Source organism: Daldinia loculata (assembly GCF_022478755.1).
Source record: "Daldinia loculata strain CBS 113971 unplaced genomic scaffold F4817scaffold_4, whole genome shotgun sequence".
Taxonomy (NCBI): domain Eukaryota; kingdom Fungi; phylum Ascomycota; class Sordariomycetes; order Xylariales; family Hypoxylaceae; genus Daldinia; species Daldinia loculata.
The window spans coordinates 730,215-756,227 of NW_026054858.1; the positions used below are offsets into that span (position 1 = coordinate 730,215).

Below are 26,013 nucleotides of genomic sequence, written 5' to 3' on the forward strand. Positions count from 1 at the left end.
GATGTACGATGTCTGAATGTATCCTCGTACTATTGTAATGTAACACAGACTCGCTAGCTGCCGACCGGCTTGTTTCAAGAAAACAAAACGAAGGATGTTCGGCAAATCATCGGGTAATGTAGCAATTACCTTAGGTAACCTTATGTAAGATGGACCTTATGTAAGCTATCATTATCGGCTTTTGCGGATCAGATAATGCCGTCTTCCATCGGCCACCTTGTCATTATGTAGGTAACCCGAAGCGCAACCGCCGGCGCATCTACGATTACTACAATTACCCATACCAATACCAATACCAATACTAATACAACACCACGTATACAACTTCAACGCAGACTTACAATTACAGCGATTGTGTCCATGTGAGATATCCCCAGACAAAGCGGCATCATGTGCCGTCAAAACTTGCTACTCCTCTTAGGCGGCTTGCTGGGGTTAAGCCAGGCTCGCCAGCCAGGATTCAGCATCCACCACGATCTTCTAGCATATCCTCAGGTATGTTACATGTCTATACACATAATCATATATACAGATATATGCAGATATGATACATATATATAATATAAATGCCTACCTACATAGGTAGACATAGTCGCAGTCTACCCTCTCAGCTACCACACCACCGCATCTAACTAATACGTACGTCGCCAGTTCGAGGTAGTCTTCTCCGAATCATACATATCAGAAACCGATGCGCAGGCCTTAGTTGAAAAGGCTAGCCCCTCTCCCACCAACTATGACGCCAACTTGCCAGGCCAGACCGATATAATATCTAATATACAACCTGCTAAGGATGGGGCCGACGCTGATAGCAGTATCGGTGACAGCGACCGAAATCTCGCCGAGTCCTACGAGATCATGACTGCTCCTCCCCATCGCTACCTATGTGCCATACCGGTTATTGAATCTCCTCCCGCACCTAACAAGACAGCCACTGAGCTAGCCAAGGCCGAGGAGGCCCGCGAACTCGCAAGAGCTTCGGCTCACGGTTGGGATCTCATCAACGGTCTTGACGGCAACTGTCTTTACTATATGTCTGGTTGGTGGAGCTATAGCTTTTGCTACGGCCGTGACGTTGTGCAATTTCATGCGCTTCCCGCCAGCGTCAAGAGCGGTCCCCCCATGAGAGACCCCAATACTGCAGAATACGTCCTTGGAAGAGTTCCTGCTCCGCACTCCACTACACGCTCTTCGCGCCGCGGACAACCTGTACCCGCGGGTGACAAGGGGCAGGCTGCTACGACACCGCCGAATACAGAACTCCAGGTCAAGGGCGACCAGCGGTATTTGGTTCAGAAAATGGCGGACGGCACTATATGTGATCTGACTGGTCGAGAACGGACGATCGAAATACAATACCATTGCAGTCCAGGCAGCACCCAGGATCGTATTGGTTGGATCAAAGAGGTGACAACATGCGCATACCTTATGGTAGTCCATACCCCTCGTCTGTGCGTAGACGTTGCTTTCCAGCCACCCAAGGAGGAGAAGGCGAATATTATTAGCTGTCGCACCATCGTGTCGCAAGCAGAGGAGGCAGATTGGCACGCGCAAAAGACGCTGGAAGCTCAGTCGGCTATGGTAGGCCAAGCCAAAGGAGAGGCGAAAGCTCCCATCACTATTGGTGGAATCGTGGTTGGAGGGCGGCAGATGCTCGGACGGGGCGAAGACGGAAAGGCTGCACATCAGCTAGCTCCTCCACGAAACTTCCGAAGTTCGAACATCCCTTCTTTAATCGAGGTGGTGGCCAAGGGGGCCAGCAAAGAGGAAGGTAGTAAGGTCGAAATACTCACTGACGAGGAACTAGCTAAGCTAGATCTCAACCCCGAGATGATCGAGGAACTGAGGAAAGAGCTGCAAAAGCTAGCAGGAGATAGGGGCTGGAAACTCGAGGTTGTCGAAGTTCCAGGGGACGGCCGGGAGATTCACAGTGTGGTTGATACCGACGAAGTTAAGAAATCCGATGATGATGACGAAAACAAGGAAGCAGGCAGCGAGGAGAAATTCTTCAAGGAGGAGTTGTGAAATACTGGTTATTGGCATAGCAAACGGCGTTACGTAGGTAGGATTAATCATATTCATCTTCAGCATCCCGAAACAGGACCGTTGACCACACGAGATATCCCACCATATATCGTATTTGATCCTTACCGGTTACGTTATGTTAGTCGTATCGATGCCTCTTGGGTTGCACCACATCTCAGTTGGTTATCTACCTCTAACGGGGACACAAATACATCATCCACGGCAGGCTAGCAATACACACTGATACGTGACACAACTAATACTTGATACTTACCGGTCCTGCTACCCTCAAGACGGGTCTACTGAGACTAGGTGGGACTCTGTCAGCACGGAGAGGGCGTACAAGCAGGCACAAGCAAAGCTGGTTGGAAATAATCATTCGTTCCGTAGTCTTGGGAAGTTGGCGTTTGCAGTCCGGGGGGGTTATGGGAGGCAACATAGATCGCCGGGGTGCGGTAGCAGTTATGCGGTGGGCGGGTGTAGGCTAATGGCATCATTTATCAGCTTCTGTGTCCCTACTAATAGCTGGTATGTTGCCTATTCGTGTGATTCAAGTGGCACAATACATAGATGGAACGCGGAGGGAGTAATGATGTCGCAAGGTCAAATATAAAGCCTACGTGAAAATAGTCCTAGCTTATGTTATTTACTACGTGTTAGCTGAAAGCAATCCTCTTGTCGAATTTGTAGTGTCTCGTTAGAAACTCTAGGAATTGGAAGTACGACGGACTAGTTAAAAGACATATATTATATTAGGTACCTAAGTAAGTAGTTAAGCTCAAGCCTACGATCCCGCCCATTCAGAGTCAGAGTCAGAGTGGCTAGATTAATACATCCTCCTAAAATGAGGAATAGATAGAAGTATACTTCCTCGATTCAGTTGCTCGATCTGCTCGTCACTTAATAATTCGAACGAGTAGGAAGCTTCTTCGTAAGATTTCGCCATTACGTTATTACATTAATGAAATATCTAAGCGTATATAATTGGCAATCTAACTAATTTGTGATGAGGCTAATATACCATACCTTATAAGACATACGGTCGGTATTAGGTAGTAGTCAACCACCTGTCCAGTTGATAAGAGAACAGCGTCGATCGTTGGATGCTTCTCTATTGCTATCGAATCCCCCAAAACGTGTAGCATTTTCCCAGAATATGACGAATGGCCTCAAAGGCCAAGTGAGGTCTTAAGATTATAGTTATCGGTAGACTCCTGGCCAATAGATGTACTGTGGGTGTAGGGACAGGATATCGATTCATGCAGCCGGAAATCAAATCAACGATCCACCATGTTCACTTGATTCAATGATGGCATATCAACATCTACGATATTTCGACCCACACTCCACGATATGCTCTCGTCATGCATCGCCAATAGGATACATCTAGAGTGAGTAGAAATCTTGAAAGCAGATTGCCACGTCGCCCCTATAAGCTTTGTAATACCCTTCTGCGACCAATATGCCCGATGGTGGGAGTATTGGAACTTGCATGCTGTTTGTTATTAGCTTGGCAGCTGGACCACGTAAGTTTTGACGCTGGGGATTGGACGTATAAGCTAAAGGTTGAGTAATCGAGTTTTGTCAGTTATGCTATTGGTGTTTAGGTCATCCTTTATCCCTTCATTACTCTTGGATGCCAATCTTATATTCATATACTGAGTAACTCGTAGTCCTTGATAGCTATGGATAGTGCGAGGAGCTGAATTTGACGGACTAATTATCCTTGGGGAGTCTATGCTATCACGACCTGTTTAGTACAAGTAAAAAGAATCAGAGTATATTACATAGGCAGTCAGGTAGTGTGTAGATTTAGTATATAGAGAAGCTTGCCCGGCTCATTTATGGGCAGGTTACGGCATAAGGAGATTTTAAGGAGAAGTGTAACACGATCACATTCATATCTAACTTACGATGATGATACCGAAACGGTGACAACTTAGGGGTTCCGCTAATGACGACATCTAGAATTTACAGGTCCCACTAGGTGGACTTTTATCTCCAGTAGTATGTACATAATAGATAGGGCTCGCGCCATCGTGGGGAAGTGCATCGAATGGATACCTAGGTAATCTGTAGAATGGGTTCCTTTACGATCTACCGAAACTTGAGGACATATCTGCTTAATGATCTTTTATTTTACCGACATGAGTTTAGAAAAACGGTAGGCAAAGTCTCCTTTCCATATCCTTGCTTGTAAAGTACCTAAGGTTGTCTTCTTAGTTCTTACAAACATGAGGCGCTCGGCACAGGGGCTTCGAACAGTGATGATCCAATGGTGTTGAATGTCACATCACTGTGGGAAAGAAAGAAATAAAAAAGCCCACTGTAACTGTCGGAAACGATCACTTTTAAACTACCCTGTACGAACCCTGTGAAAATGTCCTGCTTCGACCAATCACAGTCTTTCCCAGCATTATGGAAGCCAGGTTTACTGCGTACCTAGTTCCGGCTCACGGCGGGCTGTAACCAAAATCGACCCAGGGCTCTTTACTAGGGTTAAGTTAATTGGTTAGAATACATATCGAAATCGGCATGCTTTTCCAGCAGTTCCAGCCAGCCCAGCATAAACCGTCAGCTTACGGTGGCATATTAGTGCGCAACCGACAAAACAAAAAAGCGGATGAAAATTCGTCCGACTTGGCACTCGCACTATAATTACAGCACCTACATACGCTAAAGCTCCCTATAAATACAGGGCATTACAGTGGTGCATTCGCTAGAATTATAGTGTTTGAAAAAAGTCTCCGAGGTTATGTAATATTCGGGCCACCCTTCCCACTAAAATCTAGATTTGGCCAATCAGATTAAAGGATTTAATTATCAATCCAATTTTCAATTGCCTTATACATTACACATTCAGATAACTTTATAAAGACAACAATTCAGACATTATAATTGGTATCATTTTATAGTCTTAATTGATGCGAAAATAATGATTTAAGTTGCATTTGAATCGGCCTTTTGGCTGTTGTGTTAAAGTAAAATCAAATAGCGCTTGTCTGGGAAGGCAAACACGTGATACCCTTTAAAAGCACCTCGATAAAGTCATTCCAACCAGACTCCAGATACTTTAATAGCAATATAATACTCAATACATATCGCATAAACATGCAATTTGGTCCATTATTTTCGCATCAATTAAAGCTATAAAATGATGCCAATTATAATCTCTGAATTGTTGTTTTTGTAAAGTTATTTAAATGTGTTGTGTGTTATGTGTATAAGGCAATTACAGTGGATTTAGTGGTTTTTTTAAAAAGTTGAATTAAAGTTTTTTTGCAGCTGCTTGCAGCTGGTTAAATGTCAGCCAATTAAAATCCTCGATTTACAAGCCTTATAATTATAGCGTATTGCTCACTGTAATGCCCTGTATTTATAGGGTGTTTAATGGGTAAGTGCGCTATAATTATAGCGCTTACGCCAGCCAATCGGACGAATTTTCATCCGTTTTTTTGTTTTGTCGGTTGCGCACTAATGGTGCACCGTAGTCAGCTGCTAATATTTAATATTTGAGCTAGCTCCTTGTTCCTAGCATAACCTTTAAACGGGCCTTAGCTACTTGTAGTAATGATAACCCTTGATATGCAGGTCCCCCCTTAGACATATGCATTAGCTTGAAGAGATCCCGACGCGAAGGGACCAAACGGGGTTCTTAGATGCATCATTCAGCATTCCCTAGAGGGGAACTACTCTTAAGGTACGGAGATGAAGCAAGAGTCTCCCCAGTAGCTTAGTAGCCTAGGTAGCTATCGATAGCTTTTAGGGAAGAAATTAGTGCATGCTCTCTCTGATTTCTCTTTCTAATTCCCATGATCCCATCCTATCGTCGTGAGCTTCGTCACACCCCTTTGAGAGATCCTCATCCTATAATCGCCCGGGTGATAGAAATTGTATGCCTTCTTTATGTCTATTACCCCGGATACCTTGTGAGCATTTTGACCAGCCTTTTATTTAATTCAATTCATTATCATTGTTTTCTCCGGCATCAATTCCATTCTTATTGATTCTTCTAACGAGTCAACTATGCGCCTATTTCCCTGAGACACAACAACCTCTCTTATCTCGACATATTCTTCTACTGGTGTGACAACAAATCCCGAGTTCTCTGTCTATTTGAAATACCTTTGTAAACGCTGTTTTTTATGTAAGCTGTGGTTCTAGGTTGAAGCAGCTTTATTATTCCAAGCTCTTGCAGCTGAAAATCATCTTCTACACTGCGCAGTTGTGGAGCAACAGCAATTCAACGGTTATTATTAGCATAACAAAAACATTGGTAGAGATTTAGATCTACCAATTACTTACAAATTGCGAACTACAAATACCCAATTGCTGACCTGCCAACGATAGAACGGTCCTAGCAAACCCGGTTATAACTTATAATTTATAAGTTATCGCGTTAAGACGCTCAAGCCGCTGAGCTGCTCGAATGCTGATGACGCCTCTTATCCTAGGCCCTTGAGCGCCTCGATTCTCCATACATCGTATGAAGTACATTGTCCATCATACTGTACATTATTCAAAGTTCCATCTCGATATTGAATCTTTCAATTCCTTAAACAGACAAATACCGTGCTTCAATCCCCGCCTTCGACCGCATATCTTACGAATCGAATCGCCTCGTTATCTACCAGAAGCTCATCGTCTTAGTTATTACATGATCGCTACTTCGTACTTCTAATTTTGCTTGCTCTTTTCCTACGCGGTCGGACGAGGTTATTCCAAGCGATAGGGTCGCCAATTGTTTTTGTCGCCCTTACTATCACCAGACCTTCCTCAGCAAAGAGTACGTGACAATATTACAATATTGTTCGTTATGGATGGTAGCGGAAGTCAGAAGGAATCACGCGAGCGTTTGTACCCTCGCGCACCTTCACGAGCTAGTAGTGCCAGCACCGCGAACACCCAGATGACGTCCAAAAGTACAAACAGCACCTCTTCGTACCCACGGGAAACTTCGATACATAAATATCACCATAGCAGAAGCTCAATAGGTACTCGACCTATGTCCCGATTATCCAGGGAATCTAGTAATGAGCTACGGGAACCGACAGCGTCTGCCTCTACTTTTCTGCAAGAACGGTTACAACGGGAGAGAAACGAAAGACATGCAAGCAAACTAAGCACCGACTTGAGCGCTTCTACCGGCGATATCCGGGATAGAGATGTGCAGAACTCACCTATTAAGAGAAGTGCTACCTCTGTGGGACGACGACAATGGTCGGATAATGGCGACGAAGTGGCCAAAGATGCAGGGATGGGGGCAAGGCAAATGGAACAGGTACGAAAATTTCACAATAACATGCGCTTTTCTAGCAAGTTAAACTCGGCAGCTGACTCAAGCGGGAAGACCTTGTCAACACTGCATAAACAGAATTTCGATCTCAAGCTGGAGCTATACCATCGACGAGAGAAGCAGACAGTGTTAGAAGAGAGAGTTGAGAAACTTGAGTCTCAACACAGAGAGATGATAGACCTTCATGAAGACATCATCCGCGAGCTGGACATGAAGGATGACGCCCTCGCCGAGGCCGTTACACTAATAGTGGAACTAGAAACTCGGATCGACGAGTTGGTTCGAGAAAGAGAGATGGTTAGACGAGTCGAGGCGGACGGCTCGTACCGCCATTCTTCACCGGATCAATCTAATATTGAATCTACCACGACCATTACCGCCCCCGTAGCTACTGTCCCCAAGGTAGTAAACCTCAGCGTGCCGCGTTTGACCGCACATGTGAATAGCCTCGGGCGAGTACCTAGTTTCCTTTCCGAGCACAGCCAACAGACTGAGAATCTGCGCAACGCGGTCTTAAGAGGACGAACTAGTGCAATGCATATGCGCAAAATTTCCGAGTCAAGTGCTGATCCTAGCGAGATTAATCGTATCGCTAGTCCTAATCTCAGTGTACTCAGCGAGAGTTCCTTTGTTAGCATATACGGCGCCAAGGATACAGGCGACAGGGTAGGTTTACAGCCACCGGCAGATGTGGTAGGAATGGATGGTAGCTATTGCGACCGTTCCCCGACGCCAACGATGAAGATGAATGACGAGAGTCGAGGCGGCCAAAAGAGCGCAATTTCAAGTCAGATGTCTACGGGCTCCCCCGGTACACCAGGCGGAGGCGTTAGATTATCGACTCGTGCGCGGCCTATAAACAATGTTATCAGCCTGACTTCACCCTTACAGGAGATTGAGCGACTTGACAAGCAAATGACGGTCGGCAACGATATTTCTAGGCAATATATGCCCAACCGCAGTCGAGGTGCTGCAACTCCGACTCTTGCGAAGCCCTCTATGAATCCACCCCAGCAGGGCAAGACAAAACAGGAGAAGAGAGAGGCTTTAGAAAAAGTTCTAACTAATTATCCCACATATAGGGACTTCTCAAATCCTCAAGCCTTTCCTCCCACCCCTGATACCGTCTCGTCATCGACGCTTCGAAACCAGCAGAATTTTACCGGCTCTCAAGATAGTCTTACAAAGCAAACAAGAGGTGTCCCTGGTAATGGCATCATGTCTGTTTACGATAGAATTGGTGCCTTTGGTAGAGAACTTCCTTACCTGCCGTCCTCGAATCAGCATGGACCGACCACAGTACTCGCCAGTCATAGGCAAATGCCAATGCCGACTATTAACACCAATACGTTCTCTGACCTTACCCAGCTTGCACGATCTCTTCCACCACGACCTCACTCGTCAGCCGAAACAACAAGTTCCCGTGCTAGGGCTGCTAGTTTAGGGTCGGATTCAGACTCGGATGGTGGCGCAGATGCCCGTTCCGAAACTGATAACTTTGATTACTGGATGAGGGAGAGCATGAAGCCAAACATATATCAAGCCGGCTCGTCAGAACAGCGCGGAAGCGGTCGTTCTGCATCTCCTGATCTCTTCTCTTTCCCTGCCGACGCGAGAGGCTGGGAAACGGACGCTATCTTTGGAACTCTAAAAGGTAGTGGTTATCTTGGTTCACCGGTGTCGGCATTGAAACGTGACCCCATCGATGAGATGGCCAGCTCATTGCAAACATCGCAAACAGAAATATTTGAGCCTTCAGTGATGGGATCCGCACCGCCTACTCCGGATCGACGATCGAGTTTGCATGCTCGCACCGGTAGCACTAACGCAATACCTTCATCCGGCGGGATGTTTAAGAAGCATCCTGCTATAGGTTTAGCAACGGCGTGGATAGACGGGAGAGGTAGGAGTGGTAGTATAGACTCTGCCGCACCCGCGTTATCCACCAGAGCACAGTTCCAACAGCAAGGAATAACGACGCCGGGAAAGCGAAATCATTACCCTCCAATTTCTGGACAGACGTCTAAGGGACGGGGGCTAGGTCTTAACTCGTTCTTTAGAAAATCCGGCTCTGATAACTTCAGCGCCCCGTCTACCGCAACCGAGGCAAATTTCCCTCTTCCAACTCCGGCTCAGTTATCGGCAATACCACCAGCGATGAGGTCTGTAAGGCCTTCAGGAAGAAACAGCGTCCCGCCGCCGCCGACTATGCCCTGGCGTGCTCCGGGTATTGTTGAAGACGATCTTCAGAGCGCGACACCTCCCCCAATCATGCGTAGCCGCGGTATGTCGCTCCTCTCAGGAACTAGCAGTACACCGCAACAGCAAGCTGCTGAGATATCGCGTCCAAGCACACCAACGACGGTGGTTCAAGCGAACGCGACGGCTACCGGAGCACAGGGAGGTGGTATGAGGAAATGGTTGGGTCTCGGGAGAATAGGAAACTCAAAGACGAAGATGGGCTGAGAAGGCCCTTTATGGTGGGAGTTGTGACGCTAACGAGACCCCGTGATAGAAGTCAACGCCAATAGGTCAGTGCAAACTGGAGCATTGGGTTGGAACAGAATCGAAGTAATAGATATTATGTTGGTATACAGAGTCTGCGGAAGCACGGAATATCGCTTCTCGCATTCTCTGTACTGTAGCATTCATGTACGAGTATTATGTATGATTCTGGAGTGTAATGAAATTTGTACGGCGTTACGGCATAAATAAAAGAAAGGAGGGGGGGTATTTGGAATCCCAGGACCTTCGAGATATCAGGTAGTAGAGAAGACGGGTCAGGCCTGTCCATGAGGATACCCAGGGAACGGTGGACAGGAAACAGGAGATGGTAATGAGAGTACCTCGTATTAGATGAGTGTAATTATTATATTATTATTGTGAATTGATGCCCACGAATACGATTACATGCTTAGGTACATTTACCTGGACTTTCAGTGGCAGAGGAATTGTTTGTAAGGCTTCATGAGAATAAGTGGTAGGGGTATAGTACCGTCACTCGCCGCGGTCTGAGCTCAACCCGTGAGATCGGCCTGTAAGCAACGCCGCTGGTCTAGCCCAAGGGTACGAATCCTCGAAGTACATACTGTGGTAATTGTAATAAAAAGGGGTCCCTTGGGTTACTGGGGTTTTCTTTGACATCATGTACCTTAGTATTCAGCTGTCTCATTTCGCAGAACATTACATACAGTTTCAATCGCACTATTATCGTCCAATTCGTTTTTATTTGTCACTTTCACTCACTTAAACGGATGTTCATATAACGCAACGAACGTTAATAACAAATCTAAACGGCTAAGGCGGAAAAGAATTAAGAGACTACGGCTTGCATCGGATTACTGTTTAACTGCCCTATAGGCTATCATTGCTACGTTACCCGAAGCTCCGCTATCATGGCCAAGGCCGCCGTCAAATCCGAAGCGGATAGCGTAGTAGAACATCCCACCCTCCGACGCAGCTCGAGGAATACTGGTAAGAAAGGCGGAGATGTACCAATCAAACGAGAAGATCTACCTGCGAGTGTTGCTACGTCTGCGTCGGTCTGGCAAAGGAAGAGGGTCAGGCCGAAAGACGAGGATGAGGATGAGGATGAGACAAGCGAAGCTAAGCCTTTGACGAAGAAGAAAAAGAAGACTACATCGCCTTTATCTAACTTCACTACACGGGTCAAGGCCGAATCACCTAGCCCGGGAAAAGAGGTTGCGAGCAGAGGAAAGAAGGAGAAGAGTCAAGAGAGTAGAGGGAATAAAGGAGCCGACCTCCGGGCGAAGAAACTAAAATCCTACGCGCAATTCGCCAATAAGTCACCATACCCGGACTTCCCGCGGCCGACGCCCGAGGAGTGTCAGCGCGCATACGATGTTCTTGCGAAGATGCATGGGGAGCGGAAGCGGCCCGAGAAGGTATTAAGCGCGCCAGCCGACAGGGCCGGTTGTGGCGATGCGCCGTCGGTTCTCGATGCGCTGGTGCGCACCATCCTGTCGCAGAACACGAGCAACAAGAATAGCACGCGCGCCAAGCTAGACATGGACGAGGTATACGGCAGCGGAGATTCCGAGGAGCGCTGGGCTGCGATCGCAGCTGGCGGTCCTGCGAAACTCGAGAAGGCTATTGCTAGAGGTGGTCTAGGAGGCGTCAAGAGCCGCGTCATCGTGGAGATTTTAAACCAGGTTAAGCAACGTTATGGCAAGTACTCGCTAGACCACCTGCTCCGGCTCGAGGCTGGAGGAGACGACGAGGAGGCTATGCGCGAACTCATCTCGTTCCGTGGCGTAGGGCCTAAGACTGCGAGTTGCGTGCTGCTGTTCTGCGTGGGGCGCGCCAGCTTCGCCGTCGACACGCACGTTCACCGACTGACCGGTATGATGGGGTGGCGCCCGACGTCGGCGTCTCGTGACGAGGCGTTTGCGCATCTCGATGCGAGGGTGCCTGACGCGCTTAAGTACGGCTTACATGTTCTGCTTATCGAACACGGACGCACGTGTCCTGAGTGCAAGGCTGGCGGGAAGGGGTCGGGCCGGTGCGAGCTCAGAAGGACATTTGGACGTAAAGGTGGTGGCGGGGAGGCCAAGGAGGATGCCGAGGAGGAGGAAGGAATGGTCCGGATTAAGAACGGTATCAGTGACGAAGATGACGATGGAAGAACATGACGAGCTTAGACTTATTCTTACTTCCTCCGAGCTATTCATCCTTCGTCTCCATCTCATATATCTGTTTCCAGGTAGATTAAACTAGATATTCGTTTCTAAAACTACCTTTAGTTTAGATACTAATCGTATTGGATAGACTATGTATCGTTCGGTGTTTGAAATATCTTCCTCGACAAGGTCGTTTCGTTGCCTGAGAGGATTCAAGATACTGTGGATAGTTATTATGTTTGGTCTGGTCAGGAAGACAAAACCGGCTGGCCCCATACGAGCATCTGTGATGGGATAGCTGTTCAACCAGTTCGGATGATGCCTTCTCTACTCTACCTTCTTATCTCCTAAGGCGGCATTCTGCGGGCTTCTGCGGCACTTGATATTAGCATTGGCATTAGCAACCAATATATTCATATGGCACCTCCGCATTGACCTTAGCATGTGATGTGTCTGACATCCTACGATTCCGATCTACGACTCCGATCTCCGATTCCGTAACCTTGGTGGTTGAACTTCTACGGTCATCTGCTTATCTACATGAAAGCAGCACCTTACGTACGGAGAACTCTACGCCCTGTCTCGCTAATATACTAGTATGTGCGGCCGCTAGCGGGCTACGCAAATCTCGGTGAGCATCTTACACTTGCCAGTGACCCCTGCGTACACTCAAGGTATGATAAGTGTTGCCGCCTCAGAGCCGGTTGCCATGAGGTCAACTGTGCCAAGAGTAGATATATATCTTTCATCTGTGGAATCGCGTTCTAGAGCCGGCAGGTCTCCATTATTTTCTACAAGGCTACCTAAATATAAAACAAGTGTCTTTAAGAGCATATGGTATCCATCTTATAAAGGACTGCTAAAAGAGAAGTTCAGGGCACGTAGTTTCCATCGCCTACGATAAATATACGACGGGAAGAACTTTGTTTAGACTCTTTTACGGAATCCCGGGATTCATACAGGCTGCTAGACTAGTTGAAGAACGTACTACGACCCCGTATTTGAAAGTACGGCTCGGAGAGCAAGGGGGCTAGGGGCTAGGGGGGAGAGGGGAGAGGGAAGTACCATAAGTCTCCCGAGCAAGATGTGACTCGAGGTATTTAACAGAAGGAGGCGACTGGCGTCCTGAAGAAGACTCAAAAGGAAAAGGCTTGATCCCTACCTAGGTTAGTACCTAATATAAATGGGCTAGGTAAGATCTATTAGATCTGATTCTCCACTCGGCACACGAGATTCCTAACGTTACCTTATTATAATATGATAAAACTTGTTCAGATCCTCGCCGTTGGGTTCCAACGATTAATCTTTATCGAATGAACCAATTGCATGAAATCAATAACAGGGTAAACCATGGATTCTGGTCTCATTCGTGGGGCGCTGCATTTTACGCGAGCCTGAAGCGGCACGCGTCATGGTGATAGAGTCAACGACCGGTAGTGATGTAATCATGACTCTCATGACTTCTACTTGCTTCTGCCGAAGTTCCTCTCCCGAGAAATTGCAGTTCCGATGATATTCATTCTTATTTTTGCCCAATCTCGTAGTGACTCGCATATATTCACATTGTTAGGCTGATTTGGGAGAAAAGTTAGTTCCAAATGCCTTGTTCTTCACTAGCATTCCACTCCAACTATATACATATCGCTTCCTCTCAGAAGCGTAATGTAGCTATAACACCGGACTACCAAGCCTTATCTTGCATATGGATCTGTCCGGAAATACCCAACAGTCTGATGGCTTGGCACCCTCAGGAAAATCATCATGGACGCCAGATCTTCCCCATCATTTCCTACAACCCGGCCCCGGGGTTGACCCCACCGTACCGGGATTCGGTCCTGGACTGCCGCTGCTCGGACAACATGATGGTTTGAGCCATCTTGCTTCCGCGGCGGCTATCTCCGACCCATACAGCATGCTTCCCGGAACATCGCCACTGGGTCCGTCGCCGCCAAGTCAATCTGGGCCGTCCGCATTTATAGCTAATGAAAATATCGCGCTCGGAACGTTTACGGAAAGCGCTGAGCGAAGGGAGCAGTTAAGAGCCAAGCGTCGCGTTCCAAATTCCCAACGGAAGAGGACCCAAGTCAGTTGCGACGCCTGTAAAACGCGAAGATGCAAATGTGTGCGTCTAAAATCAGCTCTGGGATCTGATAACGATATAGCAAAGCCCGGCGGCCAGTCTCCTTGTAAGTTGTGTGTCGAAACTGGAATTTCGTGCGTGACATCGTTGCCACGTAAGCAACGGGTCTACGGTAGCGTCGAGAATCTAGACAAGAGATACCGGGCCCTCGAGGCCTTGGTTTCGGGCATATTTCCAGACCTGAACCCCAGAGCCTCGGCGGAAGAACTGGTGATCTTTGGGCAGGAGAGGGCGATAGTCATGCCTGATTTCGGTGAATCGCCCGATCAATTTCAACCTCAGCCTCGACTTCTGTCGGTAGAGCAACCTATAAAACTGATCACACCTCAAACTCATAGATACGGCTCAGTCTTAGGGGAGGGAATCGGAAGCTCGAATTTGATCATAGCAGGGACCGATCACGAAAAGACTATATTGCCGCCGTCCTATCTTATGAGATTCGCGCCAACGAAGACTCCACAGCTCACGCCTGACTCTACGGATAGTATTGCAGACCCCAGCGCTAAGACTACCGGTTTGATATCGGATGCCACTGGCCGGCCGCATTACATAGGGCCATGCGGGAGTCTTGCTTTCTTTGGCAAAATGCGCGAGCTATTTGTGCAACGCTTTTCCGAGACGGGGTTCGTAGGTGGATCTGATGGAACAACCCGCGGTTCTACGAGTGGTAAAAAACGGCTCTTTCACAACAACCCGTTGGCAGCTTCGCTAGGTGGAACTGGTGATCGTGGGCGAGCGGCTGCGTCTCCCCCACGACGAGATGGTTCTAGTTCACCTAGCCAAATCTTAGACCATCTTGATGGCGACTCTCCTCCTCAAATATGCGAAAATATGCTCAGGGAACATCCAAACGACCCTGAATTTTGGAGGTATCGTAAACGAGTCTCCGAACTTGAATTGCCCCCTAAAGAGCGAGCAGACGCCTGCGTCCACGCCTTTTTCCAATGCGTCCATCCGAACTTCACCTTGTTCCATCGGCTTACTTACCAAACCGCTTATGAGAAGATGTGGCGTTGCTGGGACGCGCACAGAGGAAAAAACCCCAAGACTCATGTCAAAGAAACTTCTGTATCGGTTGGATGGCTGTGCTGTCTGTATATGATACTCATCCTAGGATCTCGATCCCTTCCGCAGAATGCCGAGTCGCTTGACTTCCAACGGAAATGGTTTTCAAAAGTTGAAGAGCTCCCACCGCTCCTTGGCACTTCGAGTCTCCCGAACGTACGTGCATATATGCTCCTCTCGTTATACTACCACAATACCAACGACCGAACCGGCGCCTGGACGTTTCACGGTGCGGCTTGTCGACTAGCTATAGCGCTTGGGATGCACCGCGAGAGTTCTTCGGGATTGTTCGATCCGGTAGAGAGGCAGCTTCGAAAGCTAGCTTGGTGGACGTTGTACGGCTACGAACAGTTTCTATGCTGTTCGTTAGGGCGTCCTAGTGCGATCGATGATAGAGAAATGGATGTCGGAATTCCAAACGATGACTATCTGGACGCAAACCTTCTCCCTCCTCGGTATATCGAGCATTCGGCTCGGTTAGATATGCTCTTAGCTGCCGTCCGGCGCGGGATATTCGATCCAGGATTTGTCGCCGCGAAGATGTATACCCGAGCCCTAGAGTTCCTAGAGGCTGTCTCAGGTTGGGAAGATACACTGCCGAGAGGACTCAAACCCTTGGCGTACGAGGGCAGCTCCGACGGGAACGATAACCAGTGGCGGAGTGCTATATTACTTAACGTTCGGTATTATCACACGCTCTGCTTCTTGACACGTCCGTTTCTATTTGAGACGATCGAATCTGTGAACGGGGGACCTCCCCTGGGGCCTGACGCGTGCAAGATAAGAGCATTATGCAAAGTCTGTCTGACTGGCGCGATGCGCTGTGGGAACTTGATCATCAGCTTATGGCGCGCAGGTCACATAAACGGGGCTACATGGATAGATATATACTATGCATATATGTCTAGCCTAGATATCTCGTTAGCATTGCTTTCCCCGGATTCGCTATGCCAAGATGAAGACCAACTAGAAATCGCCAAGCCAGAGCTCATACAAACATATACAGTAGAAGAAATGAAGGACGTTGTAAGGCAGCTATGCGAGGTCATGTCGACGATCGAGGTATGTGGAACAAACGCTCGGTTTGCAAAGGCAGCGTTTGAATTTGCGATTGCCCTCGGAATTATTCCCGAGGAGAGTATTCTCTCCTTAGGTCTGTCACTCCTAGAGCTGAAGGCCAGGGAACGAGATAAGGGGCCTAATGAGGAGAGTTTCATTCCTAAAGCAACAGGAGGGGACCAAGAATATACCCACGATAAAAAACAGGGAGTCGACGGTGGTAGAGTTGACCAAGGCATGACTGGAATATCTAGCTATTATCCCGCAAGTGCTATGAACTTAGATTTCCAAGGCAACTTGAGCTACCCCTTAGATGATGCGATGGGCGATGTGCAATGGGACATGTGAGTCGATACCGAACAACGCAACACTGCCTTACTTTACTTCGGAGTTTTCTAATGCGCTGATTTTGAACTCGCCAGGATACTGCAACCTTCACAATGGAACGGCGCCGCTTTGAATATGGACATGGACTGGGTCTGGCAGTGTCCGAATCAAAGCTGGCATGGTAATATTTACGGAAACTAACGAACCCCTAGTGAAACCCTTCACTGCCTACCTACCCTCTTACGGGTTATGTCGACTACGCTCGCACTTGTTAGAATAAAGACCTTCGGACGCGACATTCCTGCAATTCCGGTGGCAAAAGACATATAACACAGTTAGCTTCATAGCCAACAAAGTATGTGAGATTGTCGAATTTAAAGACTCGCGTATCTCTTTCTTTTCCTCGAGCATCTAGCCGACATGAATTTTCTTACACCAGTCTCTCCCATGCTGAACCTGCCAGCTGCAAAGCCACCCTTCCATAGCCATGCTGATAAAACTAGCAATGCAGATACCAGCGCTATCGCTAACACTAGTTGCTCCGAGACTAAACTCTCGCTCAGAAGTTGGCACATTTTGCATGATTTCAGCAAATGTGTTCACGTATACCGCCCCGCCCAGTAGGCCTTCCCAGAATACGACGATGAAAATCACGTAGACGCTAGGGATAAAAGGCAGCAACGCGTGTAGCGTTAACAGCACCAGGTTAGCGATCTGGAGGAAAGAAGGGAGATATAGGTGCTGGATACGAAAGAAGGCGATCGATGAGCGTGAGATGAATACGCCTAGCTGGTACAAGAATCCGTACATGGGATAGAAATCTCGGTACTCCTTAAAGGGCGTTGATTTTAAAGGGAATAGTAAGGTCGGAGAGACGCCTTGATTTATAGTGTATTCTGCAACATAGACCAACAACAGCGGCAGCATGTAGGGATAGAATAAAGATCTAGCGCGTCGAACATTAGACTTCAGCTTAGATAGAGCATCTATGCCGTTCGTGGAAAGATCAACAGATACAATTGCCGACTCAGGCGCGAGGAGGCTAGAAGTAGCATTGGTAGTTGACAAGTCATCCTCGACATCATCTTGCCTTACGTCTCGATGCGGTACTGCCTGATAGCCCCTCGCTCCCTTGCCTTGGCGGAGGGGTTCCTTGGGTAATATTAGGAAGAAGCTGATAAACATAATTACGGGCAAGAATGCCGAAGCCAATAGACTGTCCCTAACAGAGAAACCAATCCAGTCAGTGAACATGACGTATAATCCAGCACCAATAAGACCGGCGCCACCAGTACCACTCCCCCAAGCAGCCAGACTCATGTGCCCGTAATAATGAGTCAGGCCGAGGAAGCTCAGCTCTCCTGCGCCACTCGACAAGCTTGCAAGTATTACTCCAGCCATCTTGACCCCGACAGATTTATCTGGTGGTGTAAGGGCGATCATGAACATGCCGAGGGACGAGGTGACGACGAGGACGATTATACGTAGCCAATATGGGACCTTGTGAATGAAGTACGGCGCGATCAATTTAGTGAGGAACGAAGGGAGAACATCGGCGAGCAAGACAAGTCCTTTGGGCACTTCGGATCCGACAAGGTCTTGGGCGGCAGAGAGGATAATTACGTATAAGACATTGTTGATTAAACCTTGAATACGTCAGTGTGCTGTAGATGCGACTATGAAGAAGAGAATAACAAACCAAAGAGCCAGAACGCAGTCAACGCCGACGTGTCGGCGTTCTGAAAGATGGAGGCAAGTCGAGCCCGGTAAAGGGCCCAAGACGACGACGGCGAGCCAGGCATAGGTAAGAGACCCGAAGACGCGGGCGAGCGACTCATCGTGGAGAGATGTCGTAGATATTCAAGATACGCTATAGCGCGCAACTTCTTGCCTGGTGTAATCGCGTAGGAAATGGCTACATACTGGGTAAGACCGAGCTTGTCGATGAGAGTTGACCGTCAAGATCGTCATCTGTTACACGTGGTAAATAAGAATGAAATGACAAGAACTCCTTATGACGAGAACACAAGGACTATATAACTAACCTTACAGTTGACCAGATAAGCTACTATGCCAAAATGAAAAAAATCGGTAAACTTAACTTAAAAATTATCTCAGGTGACCTTAGACCCGAAATTTTCGAGTTGGGCTGCGCCTGCCTGCGCCACGCAACGCGTGGTTTGTGTGTTTGTACCTATAGGTCACGGGTAAAGCATTTGAAAATTTTTGGTTTAAGGCTGTATAGCGTTGCAAGGGTCTTTAACGGTTTTATTAATAATAAAAAAATTAAATATTATATTTATAATGATTTAATATATTATAATAATATACGAAATAGTTTTAATTTTAATGATTTAAAGTTTATAATATGTTTTTTTTAATTTTTTATTTTTTTTATATATTTATAAAATATTACTTTTTTATATATTAAATTTTAACGTTTAAAAATTTTTAACGTTTTAAAATATTATATATTTAAATATAATAATTTAATATTTTATAACCACGTATAAAATCCCGTTTATTAATAATTTAAAATTAATAATATTATTATTTAAACTTTTCCGTTTTTTTATACATTTATACGGCATTATTTTTTTATATATTAAAATTTTAACGTTTATTATAATTTATTTTAATAAATTTAAATTAAAATTCGTTAATAAAATTAAACTTACGTTTAATTGCGTTATAAACGTTATAAAACGTTTAATTTATATTATTATATTTATAAGTTTAAAGTTTAAAAAAATAACATAAAATTAAAATTTTAATAAATTTTAATTTAAAATATATTTAATATATTTAATTATAATTAAAATAATTTTTTTAAAAATTAAACCTTATATTTACAATAATTTAATATTTAATAATAATATATAAAATAACTTTTATTTTTATAATTTAAAATTAATATTTTTTTTTTTTACTTTTTTAATTTTTTTATATATTTATACAATATTACGTTATAATATTATAAGTTTTAACGTTTAAAAATACGTAATTATATATTAAAACAATATTTATATTTATATATATATTTATAATTACGTATAAAATATTTAATTTTTTTTAATTTAAAATTAATATAATAATTTTTTAAACCTTTTTATTATTTTATATATTTATATAATATTACATTATAATATTATAAACTTTAATATTTAAATTAATAATATATTTTTAAAAACGTTATAATTAATATTATAACCAATATTATAACCGGTATTATAATTAATATTATAGTTAATTATTATTTTAAAAAACTTAAAACGTATATATTTATTATTAATAAAATTAATAAATATTTTAAATTAATTAAAACTTATTTTAAACGTATTAATATTATTATTTTTAATATTATTTTAATATTATTTTAATATTATATTTTTAATATTAAATAATTAATTATAATAAAAATTGTTTAAATTACTTTAAATTAAAAATTAAAAATTATTTTTAAAATTATACCGGGATTATAATTGGTTAAAAAGTTATATAATTAAAAAAGGTATAACCGTATAAACAATCTCGAATTTATGGTTTAAATTTATTAAAATAAATTATAACGCGTGTTACGGTTAACGCGTTATAATTAACGCGTTATAACCGTTATAATGTAATTGTTATAACCATTTTTAACATTTTAAAAAACTTAAAACACGTAAATTTAATTAATAAACTTAATAATAAAATTAATACGATTATATAATTAATTAAACTTATTATAAAAATACATTAATATTATTATTTTTAATGATATTATTAATGTTATTATTAATATTATTATTTTAAAACGTTAAACGTATAATTTTAATGTACGGGGTTTTAAAATTATTTTAAACCATAAATTTAAAATTGTTTTAAAAAGTTGTTCCGGGGTTTAATTGGTTAAAAAAAAAATGTGGTTAAAAAAAGTATAATTTTATAAACGATTTTAAATTTATGGTTTAAATTTATTAAAATAATTTAAAAAAGTAATTAATTATAAATTACCGTAATTAATTTAAATTATTATAATATTTTGTATTTTTATATAAAAAAAAATTATTTTTTATAAATATATATATATTATAATGTTATATATAATATATTTTAATAAAATATATTTATTTTTATAACTTTTTAATTAATTAAATCGTATTTTTAAATTAAATTTTTTTATATTTTATATATTTTAATAATTATTTATTATAATATAATAATTTACTTTTTTTTATTATTTATTATAACTTTTATATATCATTTTTAATTAATAAAATAATATTATTTTATTTGTTTTATTTTTTTAACTTTTTTTAATATTAATTAATAAAAATTATAAAATTTTTTTATAATTTATTAATATTTACCATTTAAAATATTTTATTTTAAATTTATTATTTAATTTAAATGTATTTAATAATAACGGTATTTATTATATAATAATATATTACGTTTATTATATTATAATTAAAAATGTATAAAAATTAAATAAAAAAAAATAAAAATAAAAAAAAACCTTTTTTATTTTTAATTTAAAAACTTAAACTTATTATAATATTAAATAATAATATTTTATAAAATAAATAATATTATTTTTACATTTTCGATTTTAAATATATTAATTATAAATATATCTTTTTTAATTTTTTATTTTATATTAATTTATATTAATTAAATTATATTTATAAATTATTATTTTATTATTTTATTTTTTAATTATTAAAACTTTTTTAAAAATCTATTAATATTTTAATAATTTTTTAAACTATTAACCACTTTTATAAATTAAAATTAATAAATTTAAAAAAGTAAAATAATTATTAAAAAAGTTATTAAAAAACTTTTTAACGTATTATTTTAAAAAAAACTTCCTTTTTATTATAATATATTATATTAAAACTTATTAAATTATTAATTATTTAAATAAATTTAATTTTATTTATATTATATTTAAAACTTTTAAATAATAGTTTAAAACGAATTTTATACGTAAATATTTATTATTAAATATTATATATAATAATTTTTTAAATAATTCGTTTAAATTTTTTTTTTTCGTATGGATTTTTATTATTTTTTAAATAAAAATTAATTTATTTTAATTTTAAAATTAAATTTAAAAACTAAGTTTATTGTTATTTATTTTTATATTTTAATGTTATATATATTTTAATTATTTAATAAATTAAATAAAATTAACTTTAAAATAATTTTATATTATTATAATTTTAAAGTTTATATATTTATTAAAAATTTTATTAAATATCTTTTTACTTATTTTATATAGTTTTTTTTAATAATATTATTATATTATTTTTTTAAAGTAAAAATACGAAGAAAATAATATTTTTTATTATAATATTTAAAAAATTAAAAAATAGTTAAAAATGTAATTATATATATTAAAAATTTAAAAAAGATTTACTTTTATTAAAGTTTAAAATTTAAGAAAAATAATATAACATTAAATATCTTTTATTTAACATAAATAATAATATTAATAATATTAAATTTATAAACTTTTTTAATTTCGTTTTTTATAACGTAGTTTTTAAAGATATATATAATTAATATAATAATAATAATATATATTATTTAAAAAAATATTTTTAATTATTAAATTTTAATAATAATAAATATATCGATTATAATTTTAATATTAATTATAATTTTAAATTTATAAAATAATTTACGTTTTATATTATAATTAAATTAAATAATAATAAATAAAAACCTTTAATTAAATTATTTTTTAAACTTTAAAATATTAAAAATAATAATGTAAATAGTTTTAATAAAATAAGTTTAATTAAAAATATATATAATTTTTATAATATTAAGTGTTTTAATTTTTAATAAAAATTAAATAATATTATAATTATTAAATATATATTTTTAATAGTTTTTATTTTTTTATTTAAATATATTATATAAAAATATATATTATATTATTTAAAAATAAATATTATATTAATAATAATTTTTATTATTTTATTGTTAATTAAGTGATATAAATTAAAAATAAGTTTTAAAATAAAAACTTAAATTAATTTAAAAAAATAGTTATTTACCGTGTATATATATGGTTTTTTATATAAAATAAAAAAGTTTACATTAAAGTTAATTACTTTAATGGTTAATTAAAAGTTATTTATAACGTTAGTTAAAAACCTTATTAATGCGATATATTTTTAAATCTTTTAAAACTTTTATTTCGAAAAATTTTATACGGTTAATAAAATTATTTTTTTTACTTTTATTTTATTACCATTTTTTAATTAAAATAATAGTTATTTTTAATTTTATATATATTTATAAAAAAAATATATGTTATTTTTTAATTAAAACGATAATTATATAAAAAAATTATATTTAAATAAATATTTTTATTTTTTTATTAATATTTTTTATAAATGTTATAATTTAAAATTTATATAAATAATTTAATTTAATTTATACGTTTATAAATTATAAATTAACCGTTATTAATTTACTTTTTTTAATAAATTATTTATGTTTGTAAAAAATAAGTTAACCGTTGTTAATTTATTTATTTTTTAAAGTAAAAACTTGTAAAAAGTAAATTAATCGTTATTAATTAAAATTGTTTTTTTTAAAATAAAATAAATATATAAATAATGGAAATTAAACGTTAAAAACGGTTTTATTTTAAATTTTATTTTTGACGTTTTAAAGGTTATATTATTAATAAATTAAAATAATAATTATTATTTTTATCTTTATTTTTATTTAATTAATAACGTAATTTATGCCATTTTATAAATTTAAAACGTATTTTTATAAATTTATACTTTTTTTAATTTAATATATATTAAAAGTTTAAATTTTATATATTATAAACGGTATATTTAAACCTTTTATAATGTTTTATTAATTAATCGTACTTTTTTTTTAACTTTTTAAAACACGGATAAAAATAATTTAATATATTATTTTTTAATATTATAATAAATATCTTTAGTTTTATAAACGGTAATATTATCTTTTAATATAATAATATTATTAATTACTTTTTATAATTATTTAATAAAAACTATGTAAATTTTAAAGTTTTATTTTTAATTATTTAATTAAATTATGTTTAAGTTTAATTAAAAGTTATTTTATTAATAATAATTTTTAAAAATTTTTATATAAATAATTATTTTTAAACTTTAGTTAAGTTTTAAACTTTAATTTTAATATATGTACGTTTTTATTATTTATATCATTTTTTAAAATTTTAAATATTATAAACCGTTATTATAACTTTTTTATATTTTTAATGTATAATAATAATAACGTTTTTTTCGGATAATATTAGTTTTTTAAATTAATAATAACTTATTTAAATAAACTATTTTAAACTTTATTATAATTAATTATAAAATTTCGGGATTAATTATATAATTAATTTAAGTTTAAATTTAAATATAATATATAAATTTAATTAATTAAATTAAATGTTATATTAAAAAGTTTTTTTTTTTTACTGTTATATAAATTATATATTTTATTATTTATAAAAAGGTTTTTTTTACGGTTTATAATTATTACTTTAATTTTTTTTTTACCGTAATTAACGTTAATTTAACTGGCGGATAAATTATTATATAAAGTATATTTTAAATATTAAAATTAACATAAAACTATATTTTATACTATTTAATATATATATAAAATTATATATATTAATTAATAAAGTTTTATCGGTTATTAAATTTAATAATTATTAAAATAACCGTATTAAAAATTATTAAAAACGATATTTTAATTGTTTAAAATATAAATAAAATAAATAAATAAATAAATAAATAAATATATAATAAATAAATAACCGGTTTATAAATTTATAATTTAAAATAATATATAATAATTACTTTAAACGTAAACCGGGATTTATAACTATTAATTAAATAATATAAATTAAAAATAAATCTTAAAATAAAAGTTTAAATTAATTTAAAAAAATAGCTATTTACCGTATATATGTATAACTTTTTATATAAAGTAAAAAAGTTTATATTAAAGTTAACCACTTTAATAATTAATTAAAAACTATTTATAACGTTAGTTAAAAACCTCGTTAATGCGACATTTATTATATATTAAATAAATAAATATTTATTTATTTAAATATATATTTTAATAAATAATAAATAAAATATTATCTTTTAATATATAAATATATTAAATATTTATATTTATTTATTTTATATATTATAAAAAAAAATTTTAATTTCTTTTTTTTTTATTTTTTACTTTTGTATTATATATATATAATATAATATAAAAATCTATTAATTTTAAACTATATAAAAAACATATTATTACTTAATTTTATATAAGTTTTTTAATTAAAAGAATTTAATAAAATATTTTTAAAAAATATTATTAAAAATCTTTATTAAAAATTTTTAATTATATATTTTATAAATAAAAATTATAAAAATAATATTATATATAAAATTAATAAAATATTTTAAATAAATTAAAAAAATATTTTTTAATTATTTTTTTTTAAACTTATTTTTTTAATATTAAAATTAATAAATTTTTACATTAAAAAAATTTCGAGTTTTTTTATTATAAATAAAGTAAATTTGATATAATTTAAACTTTAAATATTATTAAATAATTTTAAAAAATAAATAATAATAAATCGATAAAATTAAAATTATTTTAACAAAAGAATTTATTATATTTAAACGTTTAAATAAATTTAAACAAAATTATATTTATAATAATATATTAAATTTTTAAAATTTTTTTTTTTAATATATATTAACTTTAATTATTATTATTATTATATATATTAATAATATTTAAATAAAAATTTATAAAAATTTATTAAAAATTTTTTCCTTTAATTATTTACCGTTATATATAATAGGTTAAAAAGTAAAAAAAAAATTTATTATATATAAATTTAATTAAATTTAAAATATTAATAGTTATAATAAATTTAAACATTAAAAAATTTATATATATATTAAAATTAATAAATATTTAAAATATTTAACTTAATATTATATCGATTAGTTTAAAAATACCGTTATTTTTATTTTTATTTAATATTTACGCGTTATATATAATTTAAAATAAATACTTTATATTATTTAAATAAATAAAAAAAAAATCTTTTTATTTATAATAATATATTAAACTTTTATATAAAAAACTTATTTAAATAAAAATAATTTAAAAGGTTTTACTTTAAACGTTAAAAAGTAAATTAAAATATTTGTATAAAATAAAAAATAAAAAAATATTAATTTTTAATTTTTATAAAACATTTTTATTTAAATAAAATATACAAAATTTTAAATTTAAAATAATTTAATTTATAAAATTACTTTTTTTATTATATATATATTAATTATATAAAAAGAAATTTAAATCTTTATTAAAAAATAAAATAAATATTTTATTAAAAGGTAATTAAACCGCGTTAATTTTATGTAAAATAAACCATA

General features: G+C 36.7%; 5 protein-coding genes across 5 annotated transcripts; 4 read left to right on the plus strand and 1 right to left on the minus strand.

Moving 5' to 3' along the window:
• Positions 1 to 390: 390 nt before the first annotated feature.
• F4817DRAFT_312142 (glucosidase II beta subunit-like protein-domain-containing protein) lies at positions 391 to 2,025 on the plus strand (the record flags this gene model as incomplete). The annotated part of the gene is made up of 2 exons (XM_049300092.1): positions 391 to 495; positions 652 to 2,025. The coding sequence occupies 2 exons, from the start codon at positions 391 to 393 to the stop codon at positions 2,023 to 2,025; spliced, it is 1,479 nt and encodes a 492-aa protein (XP_049163046.1).
• Positions 2,026 to 6,841: 4,816 nt separating this feature from the next.
• Positions 6,842 to 10,289, plus strand: F4817DRAFT_366821 (uncharacterized protein; the record flags this gene model as incomplete). Its single annotated transcript, XM_049307038.1, has 1 exon — positions 6,842 to 10,289. The coding sequence occupies one exon, from the start codon at positions 6,842 to 6,844 to the stop codon at positions 9,785 to 9,787; it is 2,946 nt and encodes a 981-aa protein (XP_049163047.1). The 3' UTR covers positions 9,788 to 10,289.
• A 15-nt stretch (positions 10,290 to 10,304) lies between these two features.
• F4817DRAFT_325770 (DNA glycosylase) lies at positions 10,305 to 12,387 on the plus strand. The gene has a single exon (XM_049301810.1). The coding sequence runs from the start codon at positions 10,717 to 10,719 to the stop codon at positions 11,971 to 11,973; it is 1,257 nt and encodes a 418-aa protein (XP_049163048.1). The 5' UTR covers positions 10,305 to 10,716; the 3' UTR covers positions 11,974 to 12,387.
• Positions 12,388 to 13,458: 1,071 nt separating this feature from the next.
• F4817DRAFT_325772 (fungal-specific transcription factor domain-containing protein) lies at positions 13,459 to 16,907 on the plus strand. The gene has a single exon (XM_049301811.1). It carries the CDS (start codon positions 13,664 to 13,666, stop codon positions 16,571 to 16,573), a length of 2,910 nt encoding a protein of 969 aa, XP_049163049.1. The 5' UTR covers positions 13,459 to 13,663; the 3' UTR covers positions 16,574 to 16,907.
• Positions 16,908 to 16,963: 56 nt separating this feature from the next.
• Positions 16,964 to 18,390, minus strand: F4817DRAFT_356260 (Batten's disease protein Cln3; the record flags this gene model as incomplete). Its single annotated transcript, XM_049305771.1, has 2 exons — positions 16,964 to 18,198; positions 18,252 to 18,390. The coding sequence occupies 2 exons, from the start codon at positions 18,388 to 18,390 to the stop codon at positions 16,964 to 16,966; spliced, it is 1,374 nt and encodes a 457-aa protein (XP_049163050.1).
• Between the last annotated feature and the right edge of the window lie 7,623 nt (positions 18,391 to 26,013).

Bases quoted from the DNA above. Each gene is read 5' to 3' on its own strand.
- F4817DRAFT_325770 (XM_049301810.1), top strand. From the start codon at position 10,717: ATGGCCAAGGCCGCCGTCAAATCCGAAGCGGATAGCGTAGTAGAACAT.
- F4817DRAFT_325772 (XM_049301811.1), top strand. From the start codon at position 13,664: ATGGATCTGTCCGGAAATACCCAACAGTCTGATGGCTTGGCACCCTCA.